Below are 12,205 nucleotides of genomic sequence, written 5' to 3' on the forward strand. Positions count from 1 at the left end.
TATATATATACATATATATATATACATACACACACACACACTTTAATAGTCATCTCACATAACAGACCACCCTCTCCTTTAAAAACAAAACAGCAAAACAACCACTAAGCAACTAATTGTGCACACATATACACGGAAAAGGTGCCAAACCAGGCTCATATCATGGTCAGGGTTATGGATGATTGCTCGATTTGTAAGTTTGATTGTTCATAAGGAGTTTTGAGCTAGTAAGCAAGATAGAAACACACTTTGGAGAAGTAACTGCACACAACAGCTCGATATATCCTAAAAAAGAAGGAAATACACATGTGCTTTCCACCGTCTTCTCTCAACAGTTTGACACACTATTATGCAACATCGTAATTCTCTTTTTCTTAGTGTTAACGTTGCTTTCAGCAGGTCAGTGTGGAAAACAAAACGCTGGGTATGAAACACATTAATGCTTGCCGTGGAGTTTACAACAGCGCTGAACTGCACTAAATTCACTTGGATATATAGACGGATTACGAAAGTGTTGAACCTGCTTATCTAAACTAATACAAACCAGCCAAACTAGTAAATAACCCAGGAAAGGGTGATTTGCCTTTGTATATAAACATTCGTTTTCCATCATGCTTTAATCTTATTCAAGTTTATAAAATACTACTCTGCTTTATATAAAATTAAACTGGCTAAAGTGACAGGACTTCTAATATACATCCACTGAGTATTTATATTCATGTGTCATTTAAGAAAAATAAAAACTACAAAAGAATAAAATTAGAGCGTAAAATTAAACCTGAAACATACAGAACGCACTGTACTCATACTGTACAACAACACTTTGGACTAGGTAACTTAGACAGACATATGCAACCATACCGAGTTAGAATAACAAGCTTTTTTAACAAGGAATTTAAAACAACGATTCCTGGATGCTACATCTCTAGCGCTACCTGACATGCTAACAAGACGAGAGTGCAGAATCGGGTTGCAAAGGGAGGGAAAGACTTTCCCCATCAAGTTTTTTCCAAATGTACAGTACGTCACTGTCAATTTACATGAATGTTGCAACCCTCACATCTTTATTGGACCTGGACTAGGGAGAACAAGACGCAAATGACAAAAATACATCAAATTCTCAACTATTTTCTGCATTAGCCTGATGGGGCTCGACAGCACATAAAGTATTCTACGTTTTTTTATGTTCAAATCAACAAGTCTCAGGGTGTACTTGACTACACTATAAATAGGTCTCACATGTCTATTTGAAGGCTGTATGTTTGATGCAAGAAGTTCACTAGAGTGATTGACTTTTTGCTATGTAAGTTTTCAACGTGTCTCATGCAACTCTGAAGGAAACATTTGTTAGGTTACGTATAACATACAGCTTAAATGAGCTGCAGCGTCCTGGCTAATGTTTTATTTAAGCCATGTCTTCTTAACAAGTTTACACACTTTCATTGCTAAAAGTGCTTCAGGGAGCTGTAACAATCTAATCACTATTAAACAACAGTTTAACATACACCATCTATTCTCTCAGGATAAGATAGAAGACATCTTGAGAATGCTGTAACGCATGAGAAATGCCCTAACAAGTAACCAATAACAATTTTTTTAGTACTATTTCTGGCATTATAGGGTTTCACAACATATATTGGGGGCTCGTCCGAGATACCAGAAATTATCCAGTAAAAGTTTAACAGCGTAGGATCATTCTCACTCTCGTCCACAGCACATCAACACGTTCAAAGTCACGTTATGACTACTTAAAACTGGAATGTACCTGCTATCATTAGAGGAAACATGTAGGATTTGCTTCATGCAGACAAGCATAACAACATCTCCAAATATCACATTTAACTTTGATTACTGCCCTAAGTTTAGCTCAAACACTTAAATAAATTTAGCTGATAATTCAAGTCTGCAAGTGTCAATGTTAGCCTTGTAACTGAACTGCAAAGTATATACTCAAACATCCATACATTTTGGTCTACAGGTCACTAAAATGCACTTTCCCATAAAAAAAACGCCCTCACTTTACAATTTCATGCTCTTGTTGAAGAGTTTCTGCCAACAGAAACATGTCAGACAATCTCTGAATCATACTGTGACATTTATCTCTCTAAAGGGACAAAATAAAAAAATAAAAAAAGCTTTGGCCTATTGAGGCTATTTCCATCCAATGTTTTGATACCTCATTCCATTTTTCAACAGTGAAGAGTAAAGAGCTAACATCAATATAAACTCTGCCCACTTTCTTGAACATTGACTCGGTCACAATGAACATGTTCAAATGACCACGAGGATCACAAAGCTTTCACTAGACTAGTCTCAATCAAATACATGCCTAAACAGTCAGGCCAACATACACAGGAAGTCACTCTCACTCAATACCACAGTAATGGGTAAGGTGCTTGCTGGCTTCCGCAGCCCTCTCCTCTGCAACTGCACACTCATGAGGCCTGTAAACAGTCTCTTTCTTCCTGACAGCTTCAAGACAACCTGCCACTGAGGCGGTAATTCTGAGATTCTCCTTTTAAACTTGGCAACTAAATCTAATCTTTCATAGAAGAGCCAATAGGTACTCTAGCAGAAAAAAAGACAGCAAAGAGTTTCATACTTTTTAGCAACTACAGTTACAACATAGACTTGTCTCTGAGTGTACTTAAGCATGAAAGGACAGAAAGGAAACGAAGAAATAGAGAGAACAGCAAAGTCAGAGCACGAGATAGTCGAGACTGTACAAATCGAATGCCTCTCTGTCTCTCAGATGAGTCTCGCCTCGCCCTCCATCTCAGGTGGCAGCTCACACACTCCAGTGAAGTTCATCTCTTTCCCCTCCTTGCCGCCCTGACTCCCTGCTTGAGACCCAGTGTCACCAGGTGAAGGGTTGCTATGTGATAGTGTGTCGGGTGATGTTCGGTGTCCTGTCCCAGCACGTCTCTCCTTCAGGTAGCCCTCGAGACGTTTGAGAAACTGCTTGGGGTTCTTCTTAGCGAAGAGCTCCACTTCTGTGCATCACAGAGCAGAAAAAGGAAAAATCAGGCTTTCTCTTTTTTCACTAGATAAACTCTCATGTTAAACACAAAGCTCTTTACCCAGTTTCCACCCACCTTCACATTTCAACTAGGGCTGCAAAGATTCACCTGCTTTCTTGATGCATCGATTACAAAATTTGCCAAAGCACATGCACTGATCTTGAAACATGAATTTTTGAATCGAATGAATTGTCTTTTTAAAATGCTAAAAATGTAATGAAATGCGATTCAGTAAAGTACCTTTCAATATTTTAAAATATATAAATATTAAATTAGTGACAGGTTAATTAATGGAGTCATAGTGAGACATAAGTTAATTAAACTACTGAAGATTATGCAGTGTTTCATTTTACATTTGATCATTCAATTTCTGTAGTATTTTTTACTTGAATCTTACTGTTATATTACCCTACCTGAAAAACATTTGTATGTTTTCCATTTGTAGCTTTGTTCTATTTGTACTTATCTGTTTTCTTGTTCTTATTTTATTACTGACTGCTTACTTACATTAAATGAGTATTAGCATTTGCTGTAGTATCAAAATTGTTAGCAAGAATTGTGAAATTTCACAGGTATTTAAAGTTACAACCTCACCATAACAACCTTATTTCCAGCAAAATTTGTTCCAGCAAAAATCTAATTGTTTTGAATTTGCAAAAATTATTCCTGAATCGAATACATATGATTCACGGATCAAATCGACTTGCTGTCTACAGAAAGATTCACACTCCTAATCTCAAGATCTATTCAGTATGCAGTAACTTTTACCCTAATGAATGACTGCGTGAACAATGTTAAAGCTAGCAAATCAGAATAGAGGGCATTTACAAGTAAAACCCTTAAAAGTACAGAAGCAAAAAATCGAAGCATCAGTGAGAGTGGAAAGTGGTTTTGGTGCAAACCTTTACTAGCATTTAGTGAACTTTAAGGGGAAAAATAGAAGTAAATTATGGCCCCTTTAAATGATTTTGACCAAATGAGTGTTAATTAAAATCTACTCTGAAAGTCACTAAATGATACCCTGCACAAATACAACACTGTTCATTTGTAACTGAAAAATCACCTTTGAGTACATGGCCAGAGTCAGAAATGGTTTTCTGCTGGCTCTTCCACAGCTGGTAGAGGTGCAGGAATGTTGCAACATAAAAATCATTCAGCACTGCCACGACCTGTTGCCTTCGGTTACACTCCCTATGTGACATCACAAAGCAACAAAATGTTTTATTGCCATGGAAACAACTGCAGAGGTTATGAAAGGCTACAGCAGATACCTCAGACAGAGGGCAAACACAGCCAAATCATTTCAAAGCTTGACAATATGTAATTAATACTGTACAAAATAAACACCAATTAATGTTCAAAAGCTGCAGCTTCCTACATTGTGAGAGGACTTACTTGGACAGCACTTCCTCCCTGAGAGCATGCAGGGCGATTCGCGTCATGTTGATTGACATCACACAGAACGGAAAATTCTGCAGGTGTTGAAAATGAAAATGAGCATTTTATTGTCTTTGAACGATTTTGATAAGGTTGTAGCAAGTAGGGCTGGGTATCGTTCAAAAATTTTCGATATCGATACCTTGACTTCGATACCGGTTCCTGAACGATACTTTTTTCGATACCAATTTTATGAAATCAATTTTAACAAGATTACATTATCTAAAAAAAAAAAACGTTGGTTTTATTTTTCAGCTTGTTGATGTTTATACAAACTCAAAGACTCATCTCCTGAGCCACTGCACAAAGGAACAAAATGTAACCAACACAATAAATCAGTGCAAAATAGTTTTAATAAAGCTCAAATAGTCTTCAGTTTACACATCTGTTAGGCTACATTTACACTAGTTAGTGTTCGTTTTAAAACGCATAGCTCAGACAGAATCATGATTTCTATTTATTTTCCACTGATTTACTGATGAGCATTAGCAGCTTCCAGCGCTGTCTGCTTGTGTTCTCTCTTCCATGATCGCTGCTCTGACTCAGAGGTAATAACATATTTAATTTCAGCTACATTACATGGGCAAAACACATATTAGACGACAGGGCCGGATTTACCTCTTTTTGTGACAAACACATTTTTGGGCCCCCTTCCCTATTAATATAATAGACCTGGAGAGAGAGTGGGAGAGAGAGAGATTAAGTGCATGTGAATACCTGCGTCTATGCATCTCTCAGCAGCGTTCAGCAGCAGTGTCTACTAATAGCGAATCTTTAAGTTAAACTCCTTCATGAACCTCGCTACTGAGAAATGTCATGTAGCTTTTCAGCTGCGAACATAGGCACGTGCCGAGAATACCTATGCATAAATCCGGCCCTGTTAGACGGCAATCGGAAGTTATTACAAACACTCGATGGTGGTTTAAAGTGAGTTTTGAGTAAAAGCGGAATATAAATCTTATTTATTGTCTTATGTAGCATGATGCTACAGTTTGCATGAATGGTCACATAACACGCGCTTTCGGTCGTGTAACGTTAGTATGAATGGACATCTGCATATGATCGGAACTCCAAACAGTTCGGAACTCTCCATTGGAAATTAATGACCGGTCTGTCGTTTGTCATTTGTCGGAGATAGTGGAAAGCCGGCTTGAAACGCAGTGGAAACGCCAGTATGACGAGGATCGTTTTCATTTTAAAACATAAACGCACCAGTGTAAATGTAGCCTTACATCTATGGGGGCTGGGACGCATTCACACTACAGCCTCACATGTGCGCCACATCTCTGAGTGTAACCGGTGTTAACTAGTAGGTGTGTTCGACTTGACGTGGACCGACTGTGCAGACCGATCGGTGTATTACAGTACCACGAGAGCTAAAGAGAGCAGACTGCTCCGTGCGCTTTCGAATCGCTCTCGCGGATGATCGATCTGCGCTGCACATCTTCTAGTCAAACACACCGGCTAGTGCTGCAGGCTTATTGGCTCACTGACGCTGATGAGATTAACCCCTTAGGTATCAAAATTTGGTACCGAACGACGAGATGTTTTTCGATACTCGATGGTATCGAGGCAATTCGGTCAGTGCCTAAAAAGTATCGAACTCGATACCCAGCCCTAGTAGCAAGTGTATGTTTGATTGTGTTTTGCATCACCTGGACTGGATGCTGAGAGAGTTTGTAGATTTCTCTAGCAAGTGGAAGTATCTCTGGGTCCATGACGAAGTAGAGAGTGTGCATGAGACTCAGAAAACCAGTTCCCCTTAGATCTGTAGCAGGGTCTGAACCTGGGAATATAAAGGTCACGCAAAAACAAATATTATAAACTGGTGAATTGTATTTCATGAAAATAATTAATTACCTTGATTTTTTTTTGTTTAGGCAATTTAAGCATAGGTGCTTTTTTGCTGTACCTTGAAAGCCCACGTTCTCCCAGTGTGGTCCATAGCGAGGGCAGTCAGCTCGGGTACAGGTCAATTTCCTGTAGATGGTCTGGAGTACACGCATGTGAACTGACTGGCCATTATCCAGAGAACCTACAGAATCACAAAGACATCATATGTAAGACATTTAGGCAGTTACCATCTAAAAAAAACTTAGAGGGGTCATAAAATCAAAAATCAAAATGTCCTTTATATTTACACATAGAAGAGGGTTACTCTACAATAAAAAAAATACTGCAAATACTACTTATCTGTACAGCACTGGGACCTATCATCTCTATTGCAGTTACACGCTCACGTGACGTTGCTGTGTTACGTGATCACGAAAACTTATAATTTGCACACGTTTTTAAACATTGCCGTTTGAAGTGATTTTAAGCAGTTGAAACACAATCAGCAGCGAAAAACTACTCATTTCGCTATATGCGCATGGTCTGCGAGTCTGCGAGTTTCTGAGCGCTGTCAGAGAGGTGCGCGCACATGAAGACACTGCTCATTGAGTGCGGGAGTATTGAACAGAGTTATTTTTGCCACTTTACAGGCCTTGAACGGTTAAACACACACCTGTGTGCGTCAAAATGCCCATCTTAGCAAGTATCCTCATAAACAGTAATTTAGGTTTTAAAGCAAACAGCTGAGAAAGAAAACATGTGTTACAGTATATCGGCTCTGGGCAGCTCTTAAAGTGACAGCAGCCTAATAATCCTGCTATCTGTCATTCATGTTAATCAAATAACAAAAGACAGAAAATCTCTCACTGCTCTTGACTAAATCATGTTTGTACTTTAATAAGAAAAAATATATATTTAATTTACACAGTGAAGAATATGTAAATATACTTCACCATCCAGCTAGGTTAATAAAAAATTATTCCATCAAGTTCAGGTTAATCGTTGATAACCAGCTGACCTTCAAAGACCACATTGCAAGGACAGCACGATCATGCAGGAAGATCGGGCCCTTCCTAACAGAACATGTTTCAGAGCATAACTTCTTGTCCAGGCCCTTGTGATTTCTAGGCTGGACTACTGCAATGCTCTTCTGCCTGGACTTCCATCATGTGCAATCAAACCTCTACCAATGATTCAGAACGCAGCAGCATGACTGGTCTTCAATGAGCCCGAGAGCGCCCATGTCACACCTGTTTATCTTTCTGCATCGGCCACCATTTGTGGCTTGCATCAAGTTCAATACATTGATGCTTGCATACAGAACAGCCACAGACTCTGCACCGTTCTACCTCAACTTACTCTTATGAGTCTACAGCCCCTCCAGAAGCCCACAGTCGGTAAGTGAGTGATGCCTCGTGGTACCATCACAGAGAGGCACAAAATAATTTTTGTTCACTGTTCTTTGCTATTGCGAAGATCCTCCCAACCCTATCCGGAATGACAAATCCCTGACAACATTCAAGAGGCAGCTGAAAACTCATCTCTTCCATCAGCACTTAACGGTGTCCTGCTGAAAAATTACTTCCTCTATGCTTTGACTTTTCCTTAAATCTTAATTCTGTTCTAGCTTGAATTGTTCCGGATATTTTAACTGATTCATCAACACTGAAAAGCAAGTTATCCATTGGAGAGTTACTAAAGAGATGAATGTAGTCATAGAAATAAAGCATGTAGCTACCTGACTTGTCAAGTCACATGTTCTACTCACACTGTGCAATGGCAAACACTAAGTCTCTCTCCTCTACAAGGTCTTTGTGTAGCCGAGGAGGACCGAACAGGAAATGGGTGATGGCGGCCAATCCAGTCCTGCGAATGGTGGGCTGAATGCTCTTCTAATAGAGGAGAAGAGCAAGTACAAAACAAAGAAAATAAGAAGAGAGTAAATGACAACTGTATTCTCCTGCTGTGTGAATGTAGTCATAGTGTATAGTTACTTAAACTTACAAGCAGGTCTCCAAGATCAGTGGTCTGAAAATGCTGCAGAGCCTCATTGAAGGAGATCAGTGGTGATGGAGTGAGATCCTCTGCAAGAACTACACAAGTGAAACACACTGTTTACTGACAAGAGTCCACACAATGCAATTTTGCTTCATAAACATGAATATGACAATGTCCATTTCGAAGCATTTTTTGTGTACTGAAGGATCATGAAATGTAATTTCTGACTGGTTGTGTGGAACTGATCCTCTGCTAAGCCCCACTGTCACATTTGCATGTTGCCTACCTGCTTGCGCTTTACTGCTTCTGTCAAACACGGCGCAAGAAGCATTCACACTGAGTGAATTACCTTAAAGGGGTCATCGGATGCCCATTTTCCACAAGTTGATATGATTCTTTAGGGTCTTAATGAAAAGTCTATCAAATACTTTGGTTAAAATTTCTCAATCAAAGTGTAAAAAACACCCTTTTTACCCTGTCAAAATCAGCTCTGTTTTCAGCAAGCTGTTTTTAGTCCACGTCGCTTTAAATGCTAATGAGCTCTGCTCACAGAGCTCTGCTCTGATCACGAATGATTCGCGCGAACATAGACGCGCATTTAGGTAGATCGAGGGACGCATTCCTTTCAAAAACAAAAGTAACGTTAATCCTCTGCGTCTTCAGCGGCTCAGATGTTGGGAGTAAATGACGACTGCTATATTCATTATTACATCCAACAACAAAACACCTCAATCTCTTAATCGGAGACATTCTTGTCTTCCCCTGCACCGGAGTTGACACAATGGAGGACTGATGACAGCTCACTCAGGGCGGGTCTAATGTAAGACGGACTTGTCAATCAACTATTCTGGGAGGGGCCTGTGCAGAACTACGTCATTCGGACAGGAATCTCAGGACAGCCTGATTTGAGAAAGGGGGTTTTAAAAAGAAAACACTGGGTGGATTTTTATCATTATAGGATAGATGTGAACACACACTTCCAACACACATTTATGTTCAAACAACTTGTAAAGTGAATTTTGTATCCGATGACCCCTGAAATGTCTGGATCTGCGCATCTGAAACACTGTTTGAGTGATTACATTATACGTTTCCGTAAGATGTACTGTATCTTTCAACATACCTTCTGTTTTAAATTTTTATGCTAAATCTTGTATTAAAGTGGAAGAGACTCGCGCTTAACCACTGTCGTTTGAATTGAGGCACTACAGCATTCTGTCATACCACATTTGAGAGCATCAAAATGGCATTTATTATTTCAATTCTGGGATAAAAACACGGACCTGGCAACCCTGGTTTGAATTATGGGTGATTCAGAGATTAAACAGAACCTGAGTTAATGGTGCTCTTTTTTAACAGTTAAAAAACTGTGTTCAAGTGAGATTGCACTAATGCTTTATCACGTTAACTTCAACAGCCCTAAATTCTACACAAGAGATATTTTCTATTCACGCAGTATGAGCAGCAGCATAATGACATGTTTTTTCTGCCCCCTTTTGATCATTGGATGATACATTTGTGCATCTGTAGTTTAATTAGTGTTTGTAAGGAAGCACTGTATTGATATTTTTCAAACATTTTGGTTTGTTCTAAACCTCTATTTTAATTATTTAATTATTTATTCAACCTGAACTGCTTAACATAGACTCCACTTTCGATTGGCTTAACAGAGATTCTCAGTCACATTTTTTTCAGTTTCAGAGCGGTTTATGGTTCAGTTTATAGAGCCAACACAGGTGTGATATTTAATGACACCTAATTCACTGATATCTGTTAGATATTTTGTGGGGGCCTTAACATAAAAAAAATCTCCTCCTCCACTTTCAACACAACACATACAATTTATATGTGGACTGCTGTCAACATATTGTGCTGTAAAATTATTGCCCATTTGTTGCCCAGATATCTCATCAAGAGATGCCGATGCTCCAGATTATATCTGACAAGTGATCAGGTTTCGTAATGTATCTATTTTAGCCAAGGATGTGATGCCATCTCTCCAGGGTAGGGGCGTATGCTTAGTCACGGTGATGTAATGTGCTCAGTATCCAGGCTGACAGGACATTGTTTCCATGGTGACAAGGTAATTGGTCTCACCTGGTTGGATGCTCTCCAGGGCATCCCACTCCTCTTGTGCTCGCTCCACCTCCAAGCTCACCTCTAGACAGACAAAATCACACACACACATTGTTGTTGAACTGTTGAACTACTGACATCATTCTGTGTAACATTGTTTCTGAGTGATGAAGTCTTTACCTTCTGTTTTAGTCTGATTCCCTCCTGCTGCCAGAGACTGTAAGAGCCCATTCTGTTTCAGCGCTGAGATCTACACAAGTTCACACCATTACCATTACTATTCAAACTAGGAACACAGAACATCACGTGACTGTAATGGCGCTTTTCCACTGCATGGTATGGCACGGTACGGCTCGGTCCGGTTCACTTTTGGGGGGTTTTCCACTGGGTACAGTACCTGGTACCTGGTACTTTTTTTAGTACCACCTCGGTTGAGGTTCCAAGTGAACCGTACCGTTACCAAAACGTGACGTGTAAACTCTGCTGATCACGAACTGCAGTGGAAACGCAAACCGTGCCGAGCCGAGCCGTGCTGTACTGAACCGTGCCGAGCCGAGTCGTACCACGCAGTGGAAAAGTGAAATACTCACTGGGAGAGTTTTGAGATAAGGGTTGCCATTCAAGTTGCCATTGTCTTTGATGCCATTACCTGGAGTCAGTCCATTTAGGATCTATAAAAAATCCGAAACACATCAACAGGAAGCAACCGTGATACATGCAGATATTCACAAGACCTGGTTTCAATGAACATATTTTAGCAGAGTTTCTCACAGTTGTGCATTTGGAGTGCCCATTTGTTAGATCCTCTGTCTGTTTACATTCTTGTGGAAAACCATTCAAGCCCTAAAAGGAAGAAATCAAAATACATATATAACATATATATATCTAAACATCTATATTGCTCATATTATTCCTTCCCTTGTTTTTGAAAAGCTACCACAAATGTTTAAAATTCAACTGCATTTGAAACATAAGAATACATCTGAAATGAATTACCATAAACTGAATTCACAACTGTGCACATTTCTGTAAGTGCACACAATTTAAATTTGTGTAATCGCCTTTGCACTTTCATGTATAACAATGTACTACGTATACCAAATTTCAAAACGAAAGGAAATATCCATTCAAAGCGGTACTGACAAATAGACTAGATTATATGCACTGAACAAACGTATTACAGTGCAGTGTACAGTGCTTATAATTTAGACTAGATCTCCCTAGTCAGTGTAGTTGCCATGTTGTGAAATTCCCTCTGTACTGTTTGCTCCCAGGGTGAAACAAAGAGAGGAGGTCTAAAGGATAGTATAGCAGCTGCGTCACACCTGTTAGGAAATTTACAATGCAGCATCAAATGTATTTATGCATACCCCAATATTACAAAATCAGCCCTGAGCAAGTATAGTACAGTACAGTACAGTAGCTTTTTCATAGAGCAACAGACTAAATTAACTTCTCAGTCTTCTCTCAGTTTCATTCAGTAATCTCTGACTAAAAAAATCCTTATGAGAAATAAAAAAAGTATGAAATTTATAAAATTAGCAGTTCAGATTAGACAATATGTCACAACATATTGATGAAAACCATGATTTAAAAAAAAAAAAAAATTAAATATGGATATCATGTTAATACTACACATTAGGGCTGGACGATATGGCCAAAATTGATATCACGATATATTTCTTAATTTCGGTCGATACGATATAATTCCGATATCGATATGAACACTATTTATCTGAAATAGAAATCTTTTGTAACATTATCAATGCCTTTATCATCACTTTTGATAAATTTTAAGCATCCTTGCTAAATAAAAGTATAATTTCTATAATTTCTTTCCC

The 12,205-nt window shown here is 39.0% G+C and overlaps 1 protein-coding gene across 6 annotated transcripts in view; it reads right to left on the reverse strand.

The window, feature by feature from the left end:
• Nucleotides 1-19: 19 nt before the first annotated feature.
• The window catches only part of LOC107756833 (ELMO domain-containing protein 3-like), a 16,199-nt gene continuing 4,013 nt past the window's right edge, over nt 20-12,205 (reverse strand). For 5 of the 6 annotated variants that reach the window (XM_016574121.1, XM_016574124.1, XM_016574126.1 and 2 more), the window contains 11 exons: nt 11,136-11,207; nt 10,955-11,035; nt 10,545-10,614; nt 10,386-10,448; nt 8,295-8,383; nt 8,059-8,182; nt 6,370-6,492; nt 6,113-6,243; nt 4,416-4,492; nt 4,084-4,211; nt 20-2,993 (listed from right to left, as the gene is read on the reverse strand). In XM_016574121.1, the coding sequence (XP_016429607.1) occupies nt 2,749-2,993; nt 4,084-4,211; nt 4,416-4,492; nt 6,113-6,243; nt 6,370-6,492; nt 8,059-8,182; nt 8,295-8,383; nt 10,386-10,448; nt 10,545-10,614; nt 10,955-11,035; nt 11,136-11,207 (1,203 nt within the window). In that variant the 3' untranslated portion in view covers nt 20-2,748. The remainder of the gene's footprint in view (nt 2,994-4,083; nt 4,212-4,415; nt 4,493-6,112; nt 6,244-6,369; nt 6,493-8,058; nt 8,183-8,294; nt 8,384-10,385; nt 10,449-10,544; nt 10,615-10,954; nt 11,036-11,135; nt 11,208-12,205) is intronic. The other variant, XM_016574127.1, reaches the window with a different exon arrangement.

Source organism: Sinocyclocheilus rhinocerous, unplaced genomic scaffold (assembly GCF_001515625.1).
Source record: "Sinocyclocheilus rhinocerous isolate Xijiao unplaced genomic scaffold, SAMN03320098_v1.1 scaffold533, whole genome shotgun sequence".
In the NCBI taxonomy this organism is placed as follows: domain Eukaryota; kingdom Metazoa; phylum Chordata; class Actinopteri; order Cypriniformes; family Cyprinidae; genus Sinocyclocheilus; species Sinocyclocheilus rhinocerous.